At 36.2% G+C, this 26356-nt stretch overlaps 1 protein-coding gene across 6 annotated transcripts; it reads left to right on the top strand.

Moving 5' to 3' along the window:
- On the top strand, nt 1-26356 carry LOC149178261 (uncharacterized). Of its 6 annotated transcripts, none has more exons than XM_089420303.1 (15): nt 1-445; nt 1855-1982; nt 6364-6450; nt 6645-6758; nt 9519-9632; nt 12218-12286; nt 12382-12438; nt 23223-23276; nt 23385-23447; nt 23563-23595; nt 24113-24277; nt 24462-24650; nt 25097-25177; nt 25593-25654; nt 25806-26356. In XM_089420303.1, exons 1-15 carry the CDS (start codon nt 280-282, stop codon nt 25891-25893), a joined length of 1470 nt encoding a protein of 489 aa, XP_089276429.1. In that variant the 5' UTR covers nt 1-279; the 3' UTR covers nt 25894-26356. The 6 variants fall into 6 exon arrangements, with proteins under 6 accessions (XP_089276429.1, XP_089276427.1, XP_089276426.1 ...); XM_089420301.1 differs by having other exon boundaries at nt 2-445; nt 23563-23625; nt 25809-26356; XM_089420300.1 differs by having other exon boundaries at nt 3-445; nt 23563-23625.

Below are 26356 nucleotides of genomic sequence, written 5' to 3'. Positions count from 1 at the left end.
TAGTTACATTATCCATCACAGATGCCCAGATTTAAAGCCCCCACCAGTATTTTTAGGTGGAGTGAAAATAATCACTACATTTGTCAGACCCAGCTCTCAAAACATGCTTGACCGACTTCCCAGGCCCTTGAACCCATCCTCCGACCGTAACGTGGCGGTCGCGTCAAACCCTACATCCCCGAGAACCCTGAACCAGAGTCATTCGAGATTCTCTATATAAACGTATAATTTTACACTGTGCAGTGGTTTTGAGCGAAAGAGTGAGCGCGGATTGAGTCGATGGCAATGGCGAAGTATATCGTGTTGGCGTGTCTGCTGGTATTTCTTGCCCTCGGCGCCCGCGGAGATGCAGGATTCGAACCACAGGAGCCCCAAATCGAGACATGTCCAGGCTCGGATCTAGTAAAGGAGCTGGAGGATCTCAAGTCAAAGGCTTCCTCACTAGGTACACATTATAAGCTTCCTCTGTTCATAACAATTCAATCGATTAGAACTAGAAATAGGTATTGTATTGCATTTTAGAGGACTAACAGTATTACATATGCCATTATAATTGAAGTCAACGAAATAAACATGTTCTGTAATTAATATTTTGTAGCAATCAGATTAGGTCCTGTTATATTTTTATGAAATCTTGGGTATCGGTGTCCTTAAGATCGCATTTCAGGAAAAAATCATCTGTATAGGACGGGGGATTCAACATTTGTTTACTATTGGGTTCGAAGTGGGTTTTAGTAATTTTGAATTGCTTATTAGTGGTCAGTCATGGTTTGGAATCTCGTGGGCCTTATTCGAGCTCTTCTCATACAAGATGATCCCTAGCACTCAACGCGGTAACGCAAGTCAGGTATCACTCCCACCCCAATTCTTCTGTCAATTTTATATTGTAATGTGCGGATCTTAGGTTGATACCGAAATTCCTCCCTTTACCCTCAAAGGAAGTCTGTCACGGGTATCAAATATTGATTGTTTGCTGAGGCTATGTCTTTCAAGCAGCTTCTCCATTCTGTAGTGAGACCTGAAACCACTTACACAGGGATAAGACCAAACCGGGGTCTCTGGTACGGTACTCATTATCATTAACCGGCACTCACTATCATTAACCTGCATTACAATCCAACACGTTGACATTTTTCCGAAATAGATGATGTTTGTGATATAATCCAGGGCTGGTCCTTTTTTTCGGTTATTGGAATTTATTTCCCTGCCATTATAGCTCAGAGGATTGGTGCACGGTGGCTCCTGGAATTTTAGAAGCTTCGGAGCAGAATATGCTAAATTGCATATTATGGGCAATCGCTGTCCAGTTAAGTTCTTATGATGTGAATTAGAGTCTGGTGGAATCTTGATATGCTAATTTAAGTTTAAAAGGCGCAGTACGGCTGGTGGATAGTTAAAATAAGTCGGTAGTGTGGAGAGTCGAATATGGAAGTTTTGGGGCGGGCTTGAATTTTGTTTTTGGTTATAATATGAATATTCGGATGATTCTAAGTATGTAGTGGGTATACTCTGGATAATTTCCACTTGATACTGTTGAACAATTATATACATGTATTTTATTTTTTTCCAGCAAAAATGGTGTGTGATACGGTTCGGTTGGCCTCGCGAGTTGCAATTTTTGAGAACATGTTATCACGCATAAGTGCATGTCATCCAAAAAATCTTTATGAACAAGAAACAACTATTTTCTATAAGATTTCTTATTGTAAACTTCTTTTACATAGCAGTAACCTAAAAATGAATAGATTTTTTGATCAGAAGGTCTGATAGACCAAGTTGGTTGAAAGGAATTTGTTGTTTTCTTGTGTTGCTTTACCATTTCTGATTTAGCCATTTTTTTTTTCGATCATGCAGAGTCGATGATTGAGGAGAAAAAATCTGCCTTAAGGGAAAAGGAGGCACTCGTTGCTGAAAGAGAGAAATTATTAGAAGAGAAGTCCAAAGCTGTGACAATATTGCAGAGTGAGATTGAGTCAATTCAGGTGACAAAGCCTGTTTGACCATAAGTGAAACTTTTGTGTTTGATTGTGGTACATGTTCATGATTGCTGTGTATGATTGTTGTACTATTCAGGTGACAAAGCCTGTTTGAGCATGAATTTAACTCTTTTAAAAATTTTCCAAGAAAAAATCGCATTTTACATTTAAGAGAATATGTAACACATTCTTCATGTGCTGAAGCATAGAATACAACAAAAAGGGATTTTCCAGTAGCCTCCCATCTTCCAATTTGTTTGGATGTTATCTATATGCCTGCCATTTTCATCATGCATTCCTGAAACTACTAATCAAATTCCAATGTTTGGACATAGTTATATTCTTCTTGATAATTATAAAAGGAACAAAAGTACCAAAAATAAATGAGCTGAAGAGATTGATTCAAAGACGTTTTAATACCTCTAATTATCTAAGTACTTGTCAAATTAATATTAAGTCTAGTTTCAGTTGAAACTCCAAGAATTTCTTCCAATAGTAGAAACCCAGGATTATGTAGCAGATTTTATTTAGATAATGTGTCAGCTGCAATGCTGTGTTCTTTTTATGTGCTAGTAAAAGTGATCAGTTCAAATTGTGATTTATTCTCATTTAATTGTATCGCCAAAGGATGAATGATATCTTAAATCTGCTCATCGAATCACCATAAATTTGCAAGCAATTGAGCCCTTTTGCACTTGCCAGCGTCATTGGTCACCTAAGAGCCATAATCTCATCATAATTGTTAGATCCAATGCACAACATTTTGTAGTGCCTGTCATCCAGAAATAAAAGGTCCCCCAGACTGTTTTTATGATCATTTCCGTGCCAGGTCCCATCAAAGAAACCCCAGGGGAATGACTTCTAGAACTTGAATTATAGCAGCTGCTTGAGCGGAAACCTCAAACAAAGTTTGATTCTATGTTCAAACTTCAAACAAAAGTGTATTACAAGCTACCATACGCCCCTTCCCCTGTCACTTTTCAAACAATTTCTAAATCAATGCTCTATTACTCAATTCTAACCATGTGCGTATGATATTTCGTGGGAGCTCTTATCTTTTGGAGTTTAGACCACCACTGCTTTGAGTCTTGCTTTTCCTCAGAACGCAAAGCAATATAACCGAATTTAGCTGTATAGTTCCCCCTTAATCTTATTCATTGACCAACCTGAACAATCCACTTCCTCGTCAATGTGAACATGCCATTTTTCAACTCAAAATTGAAAGACGTCTTGAAGTTCAATGTACTAGTTGATAGCCATCCTGCTATATATTTGTAGAATCGTGATCAACTATTTGATATGGGGTAAACAAAACTTGATCATGTAAAGTTTAAAGTGTAAAGTTCAATTGTCATCAGCTCTGTTACGAGTAAGCATTCCATTACAAGTTTACCTTTGAATCATTTGTTTGTTCGTTCTGTTTCATCATTGTGAAATGATTCTACACCTTGTTCTTCTATTTTTCAAAGGAGCCAACTGAGTTTGTTTGAGCAATTGACATAACCGTTGAATCTTGGCGTGGTTTTGGAGTTATCATCAATGGTCTTTGTAGTGATATAAACTATTGTATTGGTTGGGATCTGTGAACTTTGTCATTATGTCGTAACATATCATGATATTGGGATCACCTAATAATGGAATTTCCAATCCAGTCCTGGGAATAGTTGCCTTAAATACCACCTATTTGTTCATTTATATTATTGAAAATGTAGCCTTATGTAAATTAATTTCCATTCCTATAGCCTTGCAATACAAATGACAAATCTCCCACCCTTCAACATCATCGTGAAACTAGCTGTTTCCATAATTCATAAACATCTTTTAGGACCTCACCCATGTATTGAACAAATTACAGTCCTTAAAGTTTCCTATGTAGGAAATAATGCAATGTAACCTGAGATTCATTGTCAGAATTTTTTGGCAGTAGCCAATTAAACATCCTGGCTCACCCGCCAGGCTCCAAAGCAGGTTGGGCCCCAGGTTTAGTATGAGGTGCAATATGACAGTCACCATACCACCACTGATGTTAGGTTGAGAAGTTTGGGTTTGTGTTCCACTTTCCATCAGCAACAAGAGTAGGCCGTCTTCTTCCAATTTATTTTCTGCTGGTGTATTTGAAGACCTGAAAACCCAAAAATGGCAGACAAAATAATTGCTGCTTGTTTGTGCTTATAATAGCTGGTAGGACTGGTTTTACCTGTTGCTGGATGCCTGTGGTTGGGCAAGACAATATTTCAATTGATTGAGTTCTCCATCCATTTGTTTGTTGCTAAAGTTGCCCTGCCATTTGACCATTGTGCATTACATCCATGGAAAATCTCAAATCCATGTCCCTCAGCATAATACATCTGGAAATATGGTGCTCTAGCTATTTTGAGATTTCTTTCGGTTGAGAGAACACCAGTGAAAATCCTGCAGCAATAATTGCTCTTGGTGAGCCCTAGTTGTGTTTGACACATCCTCTCAGTCTGCTGCGAGGTCTGGATAAAATGCTGCAAAAACATGAAATATCACTTTTGTTTACCTGGGTTGTGTCTGCTGCCTGGTGAGTTGACTGTCTTGCTATACTCTTTTCAGGTTCAGGTTTGACTCGTGAATTTAGGTTTAACTTGCAAGTCAAACCTGAGGTCTTGACTTGTTTGCTGAGTCAAACCTAATCCTGCTTTGACAAAGCTTGTTTCAGAATTTGATCTGAGCGGACATAACCAAGTATGCTTACACTGGTTTTCCTGGTTTTCTGGCCTTCAATGTTGGGTTGCATGCCTTTTTATTCCCGCAACCTTCATCTCTACAGTTTGAGTTGTGGGCTGCCTCTTTTGGCAACTTGATATTGCGATTGTACAATTGTGCTTGCTTTTCTTGACAGGGTAGCTAGACATTGTGGTCGTCAATGATATCACAATTTAGATTGTTCTTCCGAATTTGTTGTTCTTTTCATAGAAATGAAGAAGAGGAAACGATAAGTGGTCCTTGTGCGTACACTGTTAAAAAGAATAGTATATTACTGATTTGTTGGGTTGCTACCAGATACTTCCATTGAAAGGAAACCAAAGCTGGGACTATTAAAAAGTTTTGGTTCCTTCCATCCAAAATTCTTTCCTACAATCAACTAGTTCTGTTAAAAGTCCATTACAGATTCAGGTCTTTAGGTCATTAAAAAGGCACAAAATAAGCAAAAACAATAAGAAACGATACCATCACTGTCTTTAGAGAGTTCTTCCAAAACCTGTGCTTAGAAACGTTACTATAAAAGTTTGGCATTTGTATCAGTAGAAGCTTGAAATGTTATGAGGTGTTATGCTTAACTGAAGTATAAATTATCCGAAGCTTTTGATAATGAGCGATAGCAGGTACGACAGATGTTTTTAGTAAAATTCTGGAGAATTAAATGGAGAGGGTTCTAAAGCTACATTACTCACAAGAGCCAACTATTTTTGCCATGCCAAAGCGTTTAGCATTTGTGAGGGGTTTGAGATATTTTTTTAACAGTAATGAGAATCTCTATCTCTCTATACTTGGCATAAGTTTCCTTTCACTTCTGGTACTCGGTCTCATAACGATGCCTGTGCTAAACAAGTTATGGTATGCTTTTACTTCCACATATTCAATAACCTTTTATCCAACGATCCTTTAACTTGTGGTATGCTTTTACTTCCACATATTCAATAACCTTTTATCCAACGATCCTTCCTTCAAACTTACAGTCATCCACAATAGGTCGGCGGCCACTATTACACTAAATACAATTATTTATAAATGCCAAATGCCACTAACAGGCGGGCTACAACATGTCAAATACATTATTTATAAATGCCACTAACAGGACGGCTACAACATGTCAAATACAATTACTTATAAATGCCACTAAGCGCCTGGCTACAACATGTCTTTGGAGAATATGAAATCTGAGCTAATGATAAATATTGTTAGAATGGTAAACACTCAGATCACCTCTAGTGGTGAATACGAAATCTGAGCTAACGATAAATATTGTTAGAATGGTAAACACTCAGATCACCTCTAGTGGCGAACACGAAGTCTGAGCTAATGATAAATATTGTTAGATTGGTAAACACTCAGATCACCTCTAGTTGCTAATCGACCACTGTATTACAAAATACATAAAAATTTTTCAACTAGAAAATATAGTATGAATTTGTAAGCACTATTAATCAGTCACAGAGAAGATTTTATTCAATCAATTATTTGAGCTTCCACATCAGGATGGAAATTACAATGAAACCTTTGTTCTATGTATGCCAATTTTGCTTCCGAACATCCTGTTAATGATAATGGTGGTTTGACATAACATTCTTAACTAATCTGTCTTTATTGTTTTAAACGATATCTTCATGTTTGTGTTCTAAGAGAGGCCCTTATGATCTAGCCTATGCCGCTGCAGAAAAAAGGAGCAGGAGTTTTGGAGGCAGAGACAACCAAGGCTCATGCACGAGTTAAAGAACTGGAGAAACAGGTTAGGGTTTCATGAAGATTTGTAGAATAGAAGCGGATATGAGAGTCCTGGTTAAGGATTTTTCAAGTTTTAGATGCTCCATGCTGGCATTGTACATATATATTGATCATTTAGTTTTGAAGCCAGTTCACTACCAAAAGCAATAGATACTATGATGATTCTCAGATGGTAAGCTATGTTTGTAAAAATTCTAGGTGGAAAAGCTCGAGGAGGTTTTAAGAGAACAGAAGCAAAGACAACAGAGTTTAGAATTGCATGCAAGCAAAGCTGAGAATCAAGCAAAAGAATATTCTGACAAAAGTAAAAAGGTAAGCATGAAGGTCACTTCGATATAGAAATCCCTTTGATGTTGTTCCATTTGGAGTGTTAATGATGTAAATACTAGAATGGTGTTTGTTTTCCTCTTTTTTGTACTATTTTGCATGCCTTGTTAATATTAATGACTTCCATCAAGAAATGTTTTTGATGTTTCATTTGGGGTGCTAATGATCTTAAGAATATAAATACAGTTATATGTTGCCTACTGAAGAAAAATTGTGTAGGGTAAAATTTCCATTATTAGGTCTAGAAGTGAGGTGGTCTTACAACTTAGGATGGGAGATATCTATGTGGATGTACGAATTGGCTAACCTGAACTGGAAAATAACACTCCAATGTTTAATGTCAAAAAAGGAAAAGAAATCTATTTGTGTAGATCCTTCTTAACCTCGTATCTTTCAGGGGTTGAGATGTAAAGATATGAGGGTGAGAGGTTTATATCTGGATCTGTTTTTTTGTTTTTTGATTTTGTTTTTTTTTCTAGTTTATTATTTATAAAAATTTCTGATTCCTATTTTGCTTAATAGATCCAGTGCTTAATAGATCCAGAGTTAAGACCAGAGTTAAGATGGATCTGTATACTAGTAGTGGCATTGAGCCCAGAGGCTCATTCTACAGCCCAGTGTGTGAAGGCGATGTGTAAGTATGTCCTTCTCTCTTAAAATAAAAATGAAATATTCTCTAAATAGAAAAGTAACCTTGATTATAATAAAAAAGGAAAAATATATGCCATGCATATCTAATTAGTTGTCCATGTTGTCCATGTGACCTTAATATAATTTTATATAAAGTAATTAAAAGTTAACAGAAAATATTTTAATGTTATATCTATATATATAACATTAACACGTGATCCCAAATTCATATATATCTATATAGAAAAGAATGTTAACAGAAAATATGTTAACAGAAAATATGTTAATGTTATATCTATATATATAACATTAACACGTGATCCCAAATTCATATATATCTATATAGAAAAGAATGTTAACAGAAAATATTTTAATGTTATATCGAATAAAATATCCAATGTGAGTTATGAATAAAATATTATAATATGAATTAATATTGATCTAACTTCATATATATCTATCTAGAAAAAAATGTTAAAATATTAAAATAAAATATTTTAATATTATATAGAATAAAATATCCAATGTGAGTTGTGAATAAAATATTTTAATATGAATTAATATTGACTTATACTTAAAAATATAAAAATGTTAAAATATTAAAAGAAAATATTTTAATGTTATATAGAATAAAACATCCAATATGGGTTGTGAATAAAATATTTTAATATGAATTAATATTGTCGTATACTTAAAAATATATTAATCATTAAAAAACCAGTTTAATGTTCCCGATAAAATGACTATATTTTACTATGAATTAATATTGTTGTATACTTAAAAATATATTAATCATTAAAAAACCGTTTAATGTCCCCGATAAAATGACTATATTTTACTATGAATTAATATTGTTGTATACTTAAAAATATATTAATAACTAAAAAACAAGTTTAATGTCCCTGATAAAATGACTCAATACATATATTATGTAATTTCTAAACATTCAAAAATACAATTTAAACAATTAAAAATTACACGTTGTTTTGTGCACTCTAAAATAAGTTTGAACCTAAAGAAATTTGATGTCTCCCAGCTTTATGTTAGATCTATGCTGGTAATAGAAATTTGATCTCTCTCAGCTTATGTTAGATCTATGCTGGTAATATTTTCAAAGAGAAGAAAGATAAAAGCCTAAAGGGCACATTCCATTACACACTAATTTTCACTTCATCTACAAATATGTAAGAATGCATCATGTATGATGGTCTTTATAAGTAGATTCCATATTATCTTGTGTTGGGTTTTCCAACTACATATTACCTTGTGCCGTGTTTTCCAACACGGCTGTAGAATGCATCATATATGATGGTCTTTATAAGTAGATTCCATACCATATTATCTTGTTGGAAAACATATTACCTTGTGCCGTGTTTTCCAACACGGCTGTAGAATGCATCATATATGATGGTCTTTATAAGTAGATTCCATACCATATTATCTTGTTGGGTTTTCCAACACGGCTGTAGAATGCATCATATATGATGGTATTTATAAGTAGATTCCATATTACCTTGTGGGTTTTCCAACACGGCTGTTGAATGCATCATGTATGATGGTCTTTATAAGTAGATTCTTAAGTTGAAGATGTTTTTATGAAGTGCAATAACTAGCTCGATTATCATTTGTTTAGACCCTTTGTGAGTATTATTATGCCTCTCTAGTTGATGAAAGAGAATAAGAGAATGTAATCATCGTAAATGATAAATACTACTAGCTTATGACGTGATTTTATAGCCCATTGATAATGTCAGCCAAATCATACTAGCTTATGAGGTGATTTTATAACCCATTTATAGCACATTAGTTAAGGCCCTAATAGAGTCTTTGAAACGTTTTCCTTTTGTTTTGGTTCGATATTATTTTATTTATTGTTTATTTGGTTAGACATCAGATCGTGTACATTCAAAGTGGCTTATGCACTAGGGTTTCATGAAGATTTGTAGAATAGAAGGCGCTATGAAAGTCCTGGTCAGGGAATTTTCAAGTTGTAGATGCTCCATGCTGGCATTGTACATAGGTTTTGATCATTTAGTATTGAAGCCAGTTCACTTCCAAAAGCAATAGATGCTATGATGATTCTCAGGTGGCAAGTTATGTGTCTAAAAATTCTAGATGGAAAAGCTGGAGGAGGATTTAAGAGAACAAAAGCAAAGACAACAGAGTTTAGAATTGCAGGCGAGCAAAGCTGAGAATCAAGCAAAAGAATTTTCTGACAAAAATATAAAGGTAAGCATAAAGGTCACTTCCATATAGAAATGCCTTTGATGTTGTTCCATTTGGAGTGTTAATGACGCAAATACCAGAATGGTGTTTGTTTTCCTCTTTTTGCACTATTTTGCATGCCTTGTTCATCTTAATGATTTCCATCAAGAAATGATTTCGATGTTTCATTTGGGGTGCTAAATGATCTTAAGAATAGAAATATAGTTATATGTTGCCTACTGAAGAAAGAATGGTGTAGTGTAAAATTTCCATTATTAGGTCTAGAGGTGAGGTGGGCTTACAACCTAGGACGGGAGAGATCTATGTGGATGTACGAAGTGGGTAACATGAACTGGAAAAAAAAGACGTCCAATGATTAATGTCAGAAAAAGGAAAAGCAGATTTTTTAAAATAAAATAATAAAATAAAATAGTGTAGATCCTTCATAACGTCATATCTGTGTAGATACTTCTTAACCTCATATCTTTTAGGGGTTGAGATGTAAAGATACGAGGTTGAGAGGTTTACATTTGGGTTCTTTTTGATTCCCCATTTTGCTCAATAGATCCAGAGTTAAGATGGATCTGTATACTAGTAGTGTCATGGTATTCTCAGAGAGAGAAGAGAGATAAAAAGGCACATCCCATTACACACTTTTTCATTTATCTACAAATATATCTACAAATATGTAGGTGACTAAGTCACACATCAAGATAGTGCCACAACTACATATTACCTTGTTGAGTTTTCCAACATGGCTGTAGAATGCATCATGTATGATGGTCTTTATAAGTAGATTGTTAAGCTGAAGATGTTTTTATGAATTGCAATAACTAGCTCGTATCATTTGTTTAGACCCCTTTGTGAGTATTATTATGCCTCTTTAGTTGATGAAAGAGAATAAGAGAATGTGGGTTTCCCTTAGAGCAGTAATGAGGTAATCATCATAAATGATAAATCCTACTAGCGTATGAGTTGATTTTATTTATTGTTTATTTGGTTAGAAATCAGATCGTTTACAGTCAAAGTGGCGAACTACTAGCCAAATTTTAACCAAGATAACTTCCTAGTGCAGTGTCCCATCTTAGATTGGATATGAAGTCATTTAAATGGTTCTTTTGGGTGTTCGATTTGAAAGATGGAGATCTCAATAATTATTACAACTTATCCAAGTTATATATATACTTCTAACGGGTCACTCTTATGATATTGGATTGGTAACTCGGTATTCTAATGAATAATTTGTCGCTTGGCCTCTACTATGCCTTTCCCTCATCCATCACTTGATGGGCGAGTTATTTCATCCTTCATCAATGGTGGCTCTATCGCTCTATTACTCATCTTTACGTAGGCTTCCCTATCCCCACAATGAAGAAATAATAGGTCTAGGGAATGGGCGAATAGATAGGAAGTGCCATACATCTCATGCTGGAGGGTATACATACTCAAGGACATGGTTTTTTTGACATGGTTTTTTTGAATGCTTGTGGGGTAGGGTCAGCCATGGTGTAGTGTAGATGGGTAGTCTGCTTGGTTTTTTAATCTTTCTTGTTTTTAATATTTTCAACCTTCAAGTTAAGATGGCATTTACTATTTTCTCCACAATATTTTGTTTTTGTTTGTTTGTTTTTGTTTTGTATGTTGTTGTGAAACCCTGCAATCACAAATTTTATTGTTGTACCTTTGGAATGTCAAATTGCTAACAACAAACATGATAATCAAAGATCAACTAGTTCTTGTTTCCTTGCTCTGACGAGTTCTCTTTTTGGTACGCCAATTTAATAATAATAATAACGATAATAATAATATAATTTAAGGTCACAGTTTGGTCAGACACTACATTGATGCATGAGACCCCTTATTTTGTTTTGATACTATGATTTGACTCGACTTGGTTGTCATTGACTCTGAGACATACATGGCATTGGTGACTTTAAAATACAATAATAGTACCCATGCCTAAATAATAATTTCAAAATACGGTGTGCGAAGAGCGTAGATTTAAAAACTTCACACTAAAAACAGTTGTTAGTGTACAACCTCACAATCATGGTAGTGAAAATAGTTGCGGGAAATGTTTAGGGGACATGGGGATCGGGGATGCCCCTTTAAAGTTACCAAGTCCTTAGGGATGTGGAATCATCTGTGATGCGTCCACTATTCAATATTTTTATAAGGAATATCGTCATTTGTGAAATTACATAGTCTAACTAAAATATGCATTTTTTACGTTCCTAGCTATAGATTTTTCCATTTATAGCATTTGTTAGTGGGCCAGTACCAATTGTCACTTTGAACTTCTGCTTCGATTATCCTATGAACTTATGCTGAAAAGCTATGCCTATCTCCTTTCAATGTGTATTTCCTTGGAATTTTTTCTGGTTCATATTTTAATTTTTAATTAATCTTCTCAAAATTAATTGGTGATGTTATTTATGACTGGGTTCACCTTTCCCATTTTGATTGACAAATACTTTCCTGCATTACTGTGTTTCTGACCATTATATGTATTTGCAGCTGCAAGAGGCATTACTGTGTTTCTGACCATTATATGTATTTGCAGCTGCAAGAGGCATTACTGTGTTTCTGACCATTATATGTATTTGCAGCTGCAAGAGGCTGTTACTGAACAAAAAGCCCGTATGCAAAAAGTTGAACAGGCACTTCAGTTTGCGGAGGTTGTTATATAATATAGCTTCTGTCTATGTTGGAGGACATTAACACTTTATTTTGTTATTCTAATTTAGTTTCTCCCTCTGAATTGTGTTTGCAGGCAACGATGTTAAAATATCAATCTGAAGCTAAGTTGAAGGCAGAGCAGCTAATGGAGGTATTCAGTGAATCAATATTTGCATCTTTGTCAAAGCAGATTCTAATTATTTAGTGTCGCTTTTATTTTGCAGTTTAGTTAATTTCTCTCCTTTTTTATCTTGATGATATTTATTCCTTGAGCAATGCTTTGCTTTGTACTAAATGCAAAATGTCAATAATTTTGAATAAGGTTGGTGTAGTGCATCCAAACAGTCATTTGAATAACAACATTACATAACTGCTGAGCAATGTCAATATAGAATGCCTATATGCACGACTTATGACAATATTGTATATTCTTGGGACCATTTTGTGTTGTCATTGAACTAGATGGCGTAACTATTTTAATTCAAATTTTGATGATCTTTTGCAATTGTAAGAAAAAAATCAAAAACCAAAAAACGGCAAACAAATATTATTACTTTTCCGGTTCCACATCAGAAAGCTTCTATCTTATTCTCTAGACATTTACCCTATTTCTTGGTTTCATATTGTTGCACTACATTGACCTCATCTCCGTTGTCTTGGTCTGCAGCACCTTGCTTTCATAGTGTCTAGCCACCACTGAAGTCCTGTTTTGATTTATGTGGCATTCATTATTCATTTTGTTTTTCGTATGCTTTTCTACCTATCATTAATTTTTGTCGTTCCCTATACAACAATCTTACCCTATACAGCCATTAATCTTAAACTCTCCTCCATTACAATATGTTATAGTATGCAACGAACCGTCATTAGATTTAAAACTATTGCTCATTTAAATAATCCATATCCATATTTTATGTCAGGCCTTGCTTTCATAGTGTCTAGCCACCACTGAAGTCCTGTTTCGATTTATGTGTGGCATTCATTATTCATTTTGTTTTTCATATGCTTGTCTACCTATCATTAATTTTTGTCGTTCCCTTTACAGCCATTAATCTTACCCTATACAGCCATTAATCCTAAACTCCTCCATTACAATATGTTATAGTATGCAACGAAACCATCATTAGATTTAATACTATTGCTCATTTGAATAATCCATATCCATATTTTATGTCAGGCCAGGAGTAACTCCTCAAAATGAAATCTGTTTATTCATTTAGATTGCTCATAGTTTCACAGGGTTCGGCGAACCTGAAGTTTCAGGTTCGAAATTTGGCGAACCTGGAAAAAAATTGAAATTCGTTCAGGTTCGCTGAACCTGAAAGTCAACCCTGAACGGCGAACCTGAACGAATTCGAAACTAATCGAACCTGAAAATCAAACCTTAAAATTTGAACCTGAAAAATCGAACTTGTACGTATTTTAACGCAAATTTCAACGGTTTTTTTGAGGTTTGATGGTTTTTTTGGCAGTGTTATCGAACATCTGCATCTGCATGCTCAGATTTTCTGCATGATTTGAATTATGGATCGATTTTTACCTATGAACATTCACGCACTACAGCTGAAATCGAGGAACTATCTTTTTTGAAGTTCCTATGAAATTTACCATCAGGCCAAAAGCCATCATGACTCCCGCATTCGATGTGCCGCGAATGCTACAAAATTATCTTACTGAGAAACGCCTTTGGTGCATACCTGAAATGATGTGACATTCCAACAATAAACTTGGCTGAATATATTGGTATAGCAATGATGGATATCCATATTAAATGGAAAATCAACACTTGTACTAAATTGTTTTCAAATCGGTTTTGGCTCATTGTTCTCATGTAAAATCTGTGTGTACAATTTGTCATCTAGAAGTTCCAAACCCTTAGCTTTCATCTCTGTGAAAAGATGGTGTGCTTCTTCCTCTAGGCCTACTTTGTGACAAATCCTGATCAAATACTCATAGTTTACTGAATCCAAATTGGGATCCATTCCACTCTGTTGAATCAGGAATGAATATGCTTCCTCAAAATCTCTGTCGAAGAGGATTCCCTCAAGGAGATGAGCATAAGTACCATACAGAGGCTTAATCCCTTCTTCTTTCATTTTATCCAAGAACTGAAGTGCGCCTCCAAGCTTCCTTGTCTTGCAAGCATAATTAATCATTATATCATATGTAAATGCATCCGGTTGGTAGCCACTGTACAGTGTCATAATACATCTAACAGTGGCCTAAAAACTAATCAGTCGTCATCTTATATAATTGGAAGGTTATTTGCATTGTTCAAACTTTAACTTAGTACATTGTTTGGCATTTTATTAAAATTTGGAGGACTGCTAAACTAATTAAAGGTCTGATATAAATACTGAAGACTCTGGTAATAAACATAGCACTGAGCAGTGGTATGATTCACCCATTTTTATTTATATTTGAATTTCACTATTTTATCATTTATTTAAATTCGAATCTTAATATGCCATTGCCAACAAAAAAGCAGACATATTTGTATTCATGTGTTTATGGATTGATTTTGAATTTTCTATTATTTTGTCATATATATATATATATATATATATATATATATATTGAAAAATATGTATAGTCGAACGTAATGCCGAACCTCATTCGAACCTGATCAGAAAATTCGAATTCGAATTGAACTTAATCATTGTCGAACTCGAATTCGAACTCGAACCGTGTGACATAGGTTATATACATGAGAGAGTGAAATCTCCCGGTGACTCTTCTTTTCCCATTATTTATTATTTACATTATTTACAACTGTTCACCCAATCCCCATGATTAGGTGTCAACATTCCCCCCTTAATCTGAAGGGATGTTGGTGAGTCCAAACATCGTTCTGAATCTTTCAAGCTTTTCTCTTCCAAGCACTTTGGTGAAGATGTCTGCAATCTGTTCATTAGTGGAACAATGGCGTAGATGGATTGTCTTGGCCTCAACATGATGTCGAATCAGATGGTACTTTTTTGATGTGCTTCGTTCAATCATGGAACTTTGGGTTCTTGGCCAACTTTATTGCAGAGGTGTTGTCAATCATGAGTGGAGTCGAATGTACTTGTTTTACTTGCTAATCTTCCAAAATTTCCTCGAGCCACACAATTTCTAATGTTGCCTCAGCTGCTGCCACAAATTCTGCCTCTGTTGTGGAATCTGTTGGAACTGATTGTTTATGTGATCTCTAGGAGACAACGCCTGATCCAAGACTCATCGCATAACCAAAAGTAGATACCCCAGTTTCTTTGTCTCCATCGAAGTTTGAATTAGAGTATCCAATCACGCTGAAGTCGCTCACCTGTGTATACTTGAGTCCAAAGTCTTGAGTTCCCTTCAAGTTCTTTAGAACTCTTTTTGCAGCAGACCAATGTCGCTCACAAGGCTTTTGCATAAACCTGGAGAGGATTCCAACAACAAACGAAATGTTTGGTCTGGTAGTAGTTGAGACTTCTTACAAGTTGTCTATACTTTGTTGTATCCTCAAATTCTTTTCCTTCAATGGATGTGAACTTTAAGTTTTGTTCCATTGTAGTGGTTAGAGGATTGCACTCAAGTCTCAGCCATGCCAAATCTGTGCAACAAATCTCCATTGTACTTCTTTTGAGAAAGGAATATAGACTTAGGATTTTGAGTTACTTCAATACCAAGATAGTAATGAAGATAGCCCAAATCAGTGATTTCAAAACCTTTTTTCAATTTCTTTTTTATGGATGCAATGTAGCTCTCATTGTTCCTTGTCATCAAAAGATCATCTACATATGCCACAAGATATACAACTGTTTTGGCAATTTTCTTGACAAACAAAGTTGCATCATCAAGGTCATAATGTTTGAAATTGAGTTTCAGAAGATGCTCAGTTAACTTTTCATACTAGGCTCGCAGTGCTTGCTTGAGGCCATACAAGGATTTTACAAGTTTGCATGCTTTATGTTCATGTCCTTTCACAACAAATCCTTCAGGCTGAAACATAAAAACATTCTATTTTAGATCTCCATTCAAGAAAGTAGTTTTTACATCCATTTGATGGACTTTCCAATCGTTCTGAGCTGCTATAACAAAGAGTATTTGGATGGTAGCCCATTTTGTTGTGGGGTCAAAAGTCTCCTCATAATTGACCCCTTCCTTCAGTGCAAAACCTTTTGCCACAAGCCTGGCTTTGTGATTGTCAAGTGAGCCAATCAGCTTTATACTTGTTCTTGTAGACCCACTTGCAGCCAATTGGTTTGGTTCCGAATGGAGGATCAACTAGCGTCCAAGTGCCATTCTTTATCAAGACATCATACTCCTTTTGCATTGCTTTTTTCGATTCATCATGAAAAGCGAAATCACAATCATAAGAAACATCCATATCAAGAGGTGAATCAGAGTCATTTACACCATCTCGATTTTCCCGGGTTGAATTTCTTGTTCCTGTCTTTCCAGCTTCATCAAGATGAACACTTTCAAGTGCCTTTGTCAGCCACTTTGGGGGACCTTTTTGAGATGGTCTAGGTTGCTCAATTGATTGAGTTGGGATTGAATCAAGATTGAGTCTCCTAATTCTGTCATGAATATTATGAGATCTTCAGAACTCATGGGCACCCTCCTAGGCACTGCCCTATTTTGCAAAAGTACTCTTCTGCAACTAATACTCTCTATTGTGAATTCTGTGGGTCATCTACCCATGCATGGTACAGAAAGATGTCGGGCTCTGGATGCCCTTGCAGATAGATTGGACCGAACAACATTTCGGGTGGCGGAAGGAAAGGATCTCAGGGATACGGGGCAGGCTGGGTCAGTGGTTGGAGTTTCATGCGGGGGAGATAGTGCTTCAAAAGAAGATTCCACAGGTTCATCCAGTATAGGAACCCCCCTTCAAGATGTGGAATTTGATTATCAAATTCTTGAAATGATTTTGCATTTGCGAATCTATCCAAGTGATCAAGTTGCCGCTCAACAACATTGTCATCTTTGGAAGATTCAAGAAAGATTACATCTCTAGATACAATAAACTTTTTATTAACTTCATCATAGAGGCGGTATGCTTTGTAGGTGTTTGAAGACCCCAAGAAGATACACTTATGACTCCTTGCACCAAGTTTGTTTTTATGTACCTTTGGTATCAAGGCATATAACAGGTGGAACTAAAGACCCTGAGATGCTTTACCGAAGGAATGTGCCCATACCACATTTTATAAGGAGTCTTGTTTCTAATAGCATTAGATGAACATCTATTCTTTACATATACAACACTTAGAACTGCATCAGCCCATAACATCAATTTTACATTCTTGAAAAACATCATGGAGCGTACCATATTTAAGATTGCTCTATCCATTCTTTTAGCTACTCCGTTCTGTTGGGGATTATAAGACACAATTGTTTGATGTTGGATCCCATGTTGGCGAAGATAGTTTTCTAATTCATTTGAAGTGTATTTTTTCCATTATCAGTGCAAATAGAGCCAATATGAGATTGTGCATCATTTTCAATCCATGTATGAAAGTTCTTGATTGTATGAAAAACATCAAATTTGTTCTTCAATAAATAAACCCAACACATTTTGGTGTAGTCATCAATAAATGTCATCATATATTTATTTCCATTTGCAGAAGGAACACACATTGGACCACATAAACTTGAATAAATGAGGTCAAGTTTTCTATGTGCTCTGGAATGTGAATCATGAAAAGACTATTTGCTATGCTATGATGGTTAAGTTTCCTAGGAATTGTAGGCAAACCAGTAACACCCTTTTTATTCAACAGGTGGAGGCGGTCATAGTTCAAGTGTCAAAATCTAGCATGCCATAATAAACTTGATGGAATTGTACCTTCATCATAATGAGAATTGTATGAGAAATTTTGTGCACGAGTAGAGGTACCTTGCAGCTTGAGAAGCCTTTCTTCTTCTATCCCCGTCATGACAAGTGAGTGATCTAATGCTTTTATCACCTCAACCTTGCCATCAAACATATGAATGGAGTGTCCTTGTTGATGGATGTGGACCAAGGACAACAAGTTTTTCCTCAGCTATGGGAGATATAAAACATTTTCCAGAAGAAAGTCTGGAAGACTAAGCAATTTGATTGTGCCAAGCCCTGATGGCTTGAGTTTTGATTTGTCTACAAGAATCTTGAGCAAGATTCTTTTCTCTATGTGCAAAACACAGCCTCTTCAATAGACTGAGGAGCTATCTTCTTCCCAAAAGCTCTCTCTCTCTCTTAGCAAATTTATTCACAAGGGAGTCAAAGGTAATTTCTTTGAGGTTTCCATTTGCTTGCAATGACTCAAGATAATTTGATTTAGTGGGATAAAGTGCCTTGACAAAAGCTATCAGAGGAATGTCCAGTTCAACATTTTTTTTTCTATGTGCAAGACACACAACGTCTTTAGAAAACTGAGGGGCTGTCTTCTTCCCAAAAGCTTTCTCTTTCTCAGCGAATTTATTCACAAGGGAGTCAAAGGTAATTTCTTTGAGGTTTCCATTTGTTTGCAATGACTCAAGATAATTTGAGTAAGTGGGATAAAGTGCTTTGACAAAAGCTAGCAGAGGAATGTCCAACTCAACATTAGTGACTTTGATATCATGCATAATAGATTTTACTTCTGATGCAAGAGCAAGAGGATCATCATTTTGTAATTCAAGGCTAAACAATTTAATTATGAGTTGAACAACTTTAAGTGCAGAGTGTGAATCATAGAGTTCCTTCAGTTTTTGTAAGGCTTCAAAAGCATTTGAAAATGGTGAAATATGGCGACTCACCTCTTCATTTACTAATGCTGCAATCAAGGCATAAACCTTGTTTGTATTTTCCCAAATGGAAAATTCCTTGTCTGAGGTAGGTTTTTCCATAGCTCATTAAAAATGAGAGTGTGTTTAATCTTTCGAGACCGCTCATGATAGTTCTCCTTCCCATTGAGAACGACTCCCACAATAGATATCAATGAATGCATTTTAAAATCTGTGTACTGTAAAAAAAATACTTCTGCTGGCAAAAACAATGCGCTTTTGATGTAATTTTTTTTTTGCATTGTAGTAGCAATATTCTGAATTCGTATGACAATCAAGAAACAAGTTGCATAGATCGGGGTTTCTAAGGCTTCTTTTGGAAAATAACAGGATCGAATAATATTATATTTCACAATGAATAATATCAGACAACCAAGTTCCAATCCATTTGGAGCACAACCAACATTTAGGCAGACCAACACTGCAACAAATACTAATCCATTTATCCTGAGGCCTTTTGGGAACACGACATGGATCACAACCTTTAAAACATTCACACCATATATCAAAATGTAGTCAACACATATTTGCCTTTTCAACCATGGGCAATGCACATAATTCAATACGACAGTTCATATAATTCAAGACTGTACAGCACTCACCAAAGGCAGGAAAATGCGCTTCAAAAAACATACAACCCTTCACATTGTCAACACTTCTCGGATCTCACATTGCTGATTACACAATTGTTGGAATTTGGACAATTTATTTCTAGCGGCCCGAGTAGAAACAATGACAACCATGTAGAGGCACATCAAAAGCTCTACCATTAACTCAAGTCCATTTGGTGTGCATAGTGGCAATTCAATGTTTGGCAGAACAACAACTGGTGTTTGTGGAGCCACACAGATGCCCTCGACACTAGCTTCTTCCGTTCCAGCAAAGGCACCTTTAATTGTTACGCATGGGCTGCGGTAACACAATGGGGAGTAAAACTAAAAACGTGCTCCACAAATACTCTAGAGTCGCTGCGAATGGGAGTGGTAATGTTTTTAGTTCTTTTACTGCTTATGGGAGCGAGGAGTTGAGATATGGGGATCATTACCCTGCATCTCCACCAGACTGTGTATGGGAGCGAGGTTGAGGGGAGAGGCCAAGGTCGATACCAAGTGGGAGGGTACTATGAGACCGTTATGTTTCCGACGATTCCAACGATACCATTGAGCATATTGTAATATGGTTCAATGCGATACCACCGAACACGATTCAATGAGATACCACCGAGCCAATGGAGGGTCAGAGGGCTGACTGTTCAGAGGGAATAGAAAACGCATATGACAGTGGGAATAGAAAACGCATATGACAGTGTATGGAAGGTGGTTTCAGGCCTCAGGAGCATGGCAGAGGTGTCAGTTCTACAAAATAGGCGGAACATAGGGAGGAGGGAGTTACAAGAGCAGGGGAAACTAAAAAAGGGCTGGCTCTGATACCATGTCAGGCCAAGAGTAACTCCTTAAAATGAAATCTGTTTATTCATCTAGATTGTTCATAGTTATATACATGAGGGAGTGACTCTTGGGTTTCAACTCCCAATGACTCTTCCATTTCCATTCTTTATTACTTACATTATTTACAATTGTTCACCCAATTCTGCAAAATAGGTAGAACATAGGGAGGAGGGAGTTATTGCTAGATTGTTCATAGTTATATACATTATTCATTTAGATTGTTCATAGTTATATACATGAGGGAGTGACTCTTGGGTTTCAACTCCCAATGACTCTTCCATTTCCATTCTTTATTACTTACATTATTTACAATTGTTCACCCAATTCTGCAAAATAGGCAGAACATAGGGAGGAGGGAGTTATTGCTAGATTGTTCATAGTTATATACATGAGGGAGTGACTCTTGGGTTTCAACTCCCGATGACTCTTCCATTTCCATTCTTTATTACTTACATTATTTACAACTGTTCACCCAATTCTGCAAAATAGGCAGAACATAGGGAGGAGGGAGTTACAAGAGCAATAGGAAACTAAAAAAAGCGCTGGCTCTGGTACCATGTCACATAGGGAGGAGGGAGTTACAAGAACAATAGGAAACTAAAAAAAGCGCTGGCTCTGGTACCATGTCAGGCCAGGAGTAACTCCTAAAAATGAAATCTGTTTATTCATTTAGATTGCTCATAGTTATATAGGGAGTGACTCTTGGGTTTCATCTCCCGATGACTCTTCCTTTTCCATTATTTATTATTTACATTATTTACAACTGTTCACCCAATCCCCATGATTAGATGTTAACATTTTATAGTGCATTCCAAAATAGTCATCGATTTGTAAAATTCCCAAAGGTGGTCATGGTAAAATGTTTAATACTTAAGCTATGCACAATTTCTATCTTTTTCACTATTTTAAATAGTTTGCAAGGCTAATTCTAATTTCCATACTTCCATAAGTTTCATATATAAATGATTATCATCCTGGCATTATCTTGTTGTGCACTCCTCACCAGCAATTTTCTCTTATGTTATCCATGTGCTTGTCACATCTTTTCTGAGTTTATTAGCCCAAAGGTGGTGATCTAGCAGTTTTCTCTTATGTTATCTATGTGCTGGTCACATCTTTTCTGAGTTTATTAGCCCAAAGGTGGTGATGGTGAATATCTAATACCTAATCTAAACATCAAGCCACATTGCCATTTTTTCACTATTTTCTATTGTCTGCAAGGTTAATTCCAGTTGGCTTAATAAGTTTCAATTATGGTGGTTGATCTACAGTGACCATTGGTTGATTATTCAGTTATAACTAATGGGTGACACCCCAATTTATAAAAGCATGGAGCAATCCATGTAGAAAGAGATCTTGAACCCTTTCTCGGCGAAAGGGTGCCGCTTGCTCCCTATATTATTGATCTGCTGTTGTTCCGTGCTCTTATTGATAATTGCAAGTGACATCTTTTAGGGTCGATATTGTTTCCAATGATCATTGTTGTATTTCTCAATGGTAATACAAAAATATTTAAAAGGCATCACTTATACCCGGAAGTCTTTTTGCCCCGTTTGCACATTCTTAAGCAGCATAGGTGGGTGATCTAGTAGTCGAGTATATCTGTATCGGATGATGCAAAATACAAGAAGCCTCTAGAAGTGGACCCCTGGCCTGTGGCAGGGGTCGCGTTGACCTTTACAATCTTTAATTGTCTAAAGTGCGCGAGTTGATTCACCAGGTATGCCCGGAAGTCTTTGTTCCCCGTTTGCACATTCTTAAGCAGCATAGGTGGGTGATCTAGTAGTCGAGTATATCTGTATTGGATGATGCAAAATACAAGAAGCCTCTAGAAGTGGACCCCTGGCCTGTGGCAGGGGTCGCGTTGACCTTTACAATCTTTAATTGTCTAAAGTGCACGAGTTGGTTCATCAGGTATGCTACTGTCGGTTATAAATGGCTAGTTGCTGATCCTGGCTCTCTCAAACATACAGTAGGTCTTAGCTCAATCAACAAATCAGGCAATACACTTCAATCTGATAGGTAGCACGTTGTGTATGATGGTGTATTTTCAACTTCAATGGAAAGAACTGTATTTTGTCATCAACTAAGAATCTTATTTACGAGTCTGCACAGCAAACTTGTTTCTAGTGATGAATTTAATAGTGTATTCAAAGCACCTAGCTGGCAAAGATCTTAAAAGACTGCTATTTCTTTCAAAATGGTGATTAGTGTTTCGCAAAATTCCTTTTCTGTGCAATACGCTTTCAAGGAACCGACAGTTTCAAGTCAGGTTAACCCAGAAACCGGGATTAGGTATCCTCAGTATAGTTTGTTTGCTTGATTGAAAGAATGTTGGGTTATCCTCCCTTGAGAACAATAGTAGTAAAATTGTTTCAGGTTTCTATCAATAATATCCATCTTTGGTGGAGGATGAATGTTCGACAGAGTATCTAAGGGTAACTTTTTCCCTTATATATCTCTGAGAATGAATCAACTAATTCATAAGCTCCTCCAAATGAGAGGTTGTTGGCTAATGTAATCAGGAGTATTCGATCGTACGTAATTCGATGAATCCATTTAAATTACTTTTGTTTTTCCTACTTAGCAAAATACATTTCTCAATAAATATCTCAGAATACTTTTTCTTACAAAGCTTTTTTTTTTAAGAAATTGCTTAAACGCATAGTTTACATTTTTCAGTTGTTTATGTAATCATTTGTCTTATCAGGTCCATGGTGCCTGGCTGCCACATTGGCTTGCAGTTCGTCTAGCCAAATTTCAGGTGATAACAGTTGTATTTTCTAAATCTAAAAGCACCACTAGTCATGTTAGTATCTGTAAAATGATTTTCCATTTTCCCTTTGTTAAAAGTTAAACATCTTCAAAGCAGGCATATGCAGCGGAACATTGGGCAAAAAGCGCGATGCCTGCTATAAATGTTGTTCTAGAGAAGGTAATGGGCTCACAAAACTTATTGTCTTGTTTCATGGATAGTGCTGAACTTGGTGTTGATTCAATGTGTGTTGGTAACATTATTGAAAATGAACTACTTGTTTGTTAAATTTCAGGCATCGGAAAAGGCTTCGATTGCTCACAACTGGGTTAGACCCCATCTTGAAACAGCAAAGACTGTATGTAGAAAAAAAATTGATGTTTATTTCGCTCATCTCCTATCTAAACGAATGTCATAGTGACTAGCAAATGAATAGTTCTCAAATAGAATGTAATGGCATGTATCCTTTTGTATGTTTCGAAGACTCTTGATATGCTCTATGCTCCTCTCCAAACAAATATAGTACGGTCATGAATGTAATATTGACATGAGTATCGTCCAGTTGAGAATCGTTCCATGTTTGCGTAACCATTGGCTGAATTAATGTGATTTCAAGCAATTAGTTCCAGCTCTATGCATCCAGAAAGTTGGTTACTAGAAAAAATATCAAGATCACTAAATTCAAATTCTTCTTCCTCTCTTTTCAAGAAATACTCCAATCTTCTGTGGTTATGTGCCTTGTAGTAGTGTAGCTTACCATGCTTTTCTCTATTGCCTTTGTATTCTGGTGCAAATCATGCCATCATGTCCTATGTTTGTATGATTGAAATCACTGTGTTATGCAGCATTGGAGCCCTGCTCTGAAGAAACAGTGGCAGCAAGCCATGGTTTCTCTTGCACCACATGTGGAGACTGTAAAATCTAAAGCTATTGAGGGTTATGAGGTATCAAGGGATACCATTAAGCCACATCTTGTTAAAGCTCACGAATCGTTAAGTCCCCATGTGCAGGTGCGTCTATTTTTTATGACTAGAACAGTAGATTGGATTTTATGGATTGCTTTTAATGGAATAATCTTGGTGCAGGTTTATGCAGCATGAATATTGCTTTTCAATATTAGGTTTTTAAAATCAATACATTCTAAGTTTCTAACTTGCATGAATGGTTTTCTCTGTTTCATCTGGATGTAAACAGACAGCTAAGGATCTTTGTAGGCCTTACATAGATCAAGTCGTTGCTGCTTCACAACCTCATATTGAAAAGGTTGTCGCTGCCTCACAACCTCATATTGAGAAAGTGACCGTCATTTTGCAACCATATACAAAACCTATTGCCAATGCCTACGGAAGATTTCTCACAACCGCAACAAAGTACCATCGCCAGGTATCATAAATCATCTATATTCTATTTTTTATCTTGCGGTTGCGGTTGCGGTTGAGAAAATGTGAGAATCCAGATGTTGATTTATGCAGCTTTGCCCTAGATATGAAATAGCTTATCATATAGTGCAATATTGGTTCACATGGTTGGAGCTTTTGCAATATATTGTTACACTAGTTATAGCGAGCTGTTTTTTGATTTTTCACGACAGCAGAAATGAGTGACAAGGTTGGAATTGGTTTCTTGTTCTATGGCATACCTCTGCCACGCTTGGTTTCAAGGCATTAAAACTCATAAATGTAACTCAAGTCTCGTCTGCATTTTTTTGTTTTCTCTGGACATGTATTTAGTTCAGCAATTCATATTGAGAACTGCGTTTTATTACCTTCCTAAAATTTTCATTCCAATTGAAGACTAGTTTGACGGTCTCAATGGTCTTTCCTCTGCAGTTGCAACGTTCTGTGAGACAGACATTAAAAAAGTATGAGCTTACAGCTGATTTGGCTACGAAAGAGCTCGTTTGGTTTATGGTGCGTATTATTTTTTAACTTTGACATGTTTAAGATGCTTTGGTTATCACATTTAACATGTGGTCTGTTTTTTTTAATTAGGTTCTTTTAATTTGGTTCTAGTCATGTTATGAATTTCTTTCTGATAGATAGCACATGAGAGTAGTATTATGGCTCGTACCTGGGCCGTTGGAATTACTTACTTCCTTGGCTCTTCTTTCATGGAAATATATGTCCTGCACTTGCATACACTCCCTCACCTGGCACCGTTTCGGGACAATTCAACTGTCGTGATCTCTAGGGTTGCATGTTGTGCATGTGTGGACAGAGAGAGAGTTGAATGCAGCTAAACACACCTTATGATGGTGACTCGTCTTTGATTATAGTTATCCGTCTGATGTCTATGTTGATTGTAACCTAGTTCTTTTATGAACAGGCATCTGCCTTGTTGGCGTTGCCAGTGTTCGGCATATTGATGGCGTATTCATCCGTTTACAGGTACGTTTATTAACTCTTTTATTTAGAGCTTGAGGTTATTAATTAGGAGAAAAAGATTGGCATTTTTACCTGTTTCTTTATCAATTGAGTTATATTGGTTTCTAGTACTCAAAATATTCGCTACCAACTCTCACTGATTTTGACAATGCAGCAGTGGTAAGAAGGCCCGCAAACCCGGTCGAAACAATCCCACTGGTCATGTACACAAGAAACATAAGCGCAGACATATTGACAAGTAATTCTGCGAAATGGGTCAATTCTTGTGTGCAGTTTGTTTTATTGTCTAAAGAGAAGCGCATAGAGGTGAAGATCAGAATTGGGATTGTGGATTAATCTTGTAACGAGTGGCTTTTGGGAATGTTGAGCTGAGGCGTATATTGCCAGCCTGTTACTGGATTTATTTATTATCTCTACTATTGAAGGGTTCTAGTCCATGCAGCTTCTATTTCTCATTTTAGTGGATATTGGTCACAAGAGTTATGACAGCTCAGTGCGAAATGAAGCAGTGCTATAGCAAATCACAGCTGTTTAGCATATCAAAATGAGGTTTCTAATTTAACAAGTCAAGTCTGCAAACAATTAGAGAGAAATGTACAATCGTAATTAGATGGCAAGAACCTTGAATTTTACCATTATTGCTAAACTGAGATCAAATTTTATCGGAAACTCAATTATATAGATTTGCAGAGGCGCTTTGGTCCA

Source organism: Pinus tabuliformis, chromosome 4_1 (genome assembly GCF_031772625.1).
Source record: "Pinus tabuliformis cultivar Carrire ecotype Pingquan chromosome 4_1, CPIR1, whole genome shotgun sequence".
In the NCBI taxonomy this organism is placed as follows: domain Eukaryota; kingdom Viridiplantae; phylum Streptophyta; class Pinopsida; order Pinales; family Pinaceae; genus Pinus; species Pinus tabuliformis.
The sequence above is the reverse complement of the archived record's forward strand: the minus strand, read 5'-3'. Positions and strand labels throughout refer to the sequence as shown.

Bases quoted from the DNA above. Each gene is read 5' to 3' on its own strand.
- LOC149178261 (XM_089420300.1), top strand. From the start codon at position 280: ATGGCAATGGCGAAGTATATCGTGTTGGCGTGTCTGCTGGTATTTCTT. The intron at 1,983-6,363 runs GTGACAAAGCCT...CTTATGATCTAG, and splicing joins GTGAGATTGAGTCAATTCAG to CCTATGCCGCTGCAGAAAAA. The intron at 6,759-9,518 runs GTAAGCATGAAG...TAAAAATTCTAG, and splicing joins ATTCTGACAAAAGTAAAAAG to ATGGAAAAGCTGGAGGAGGA.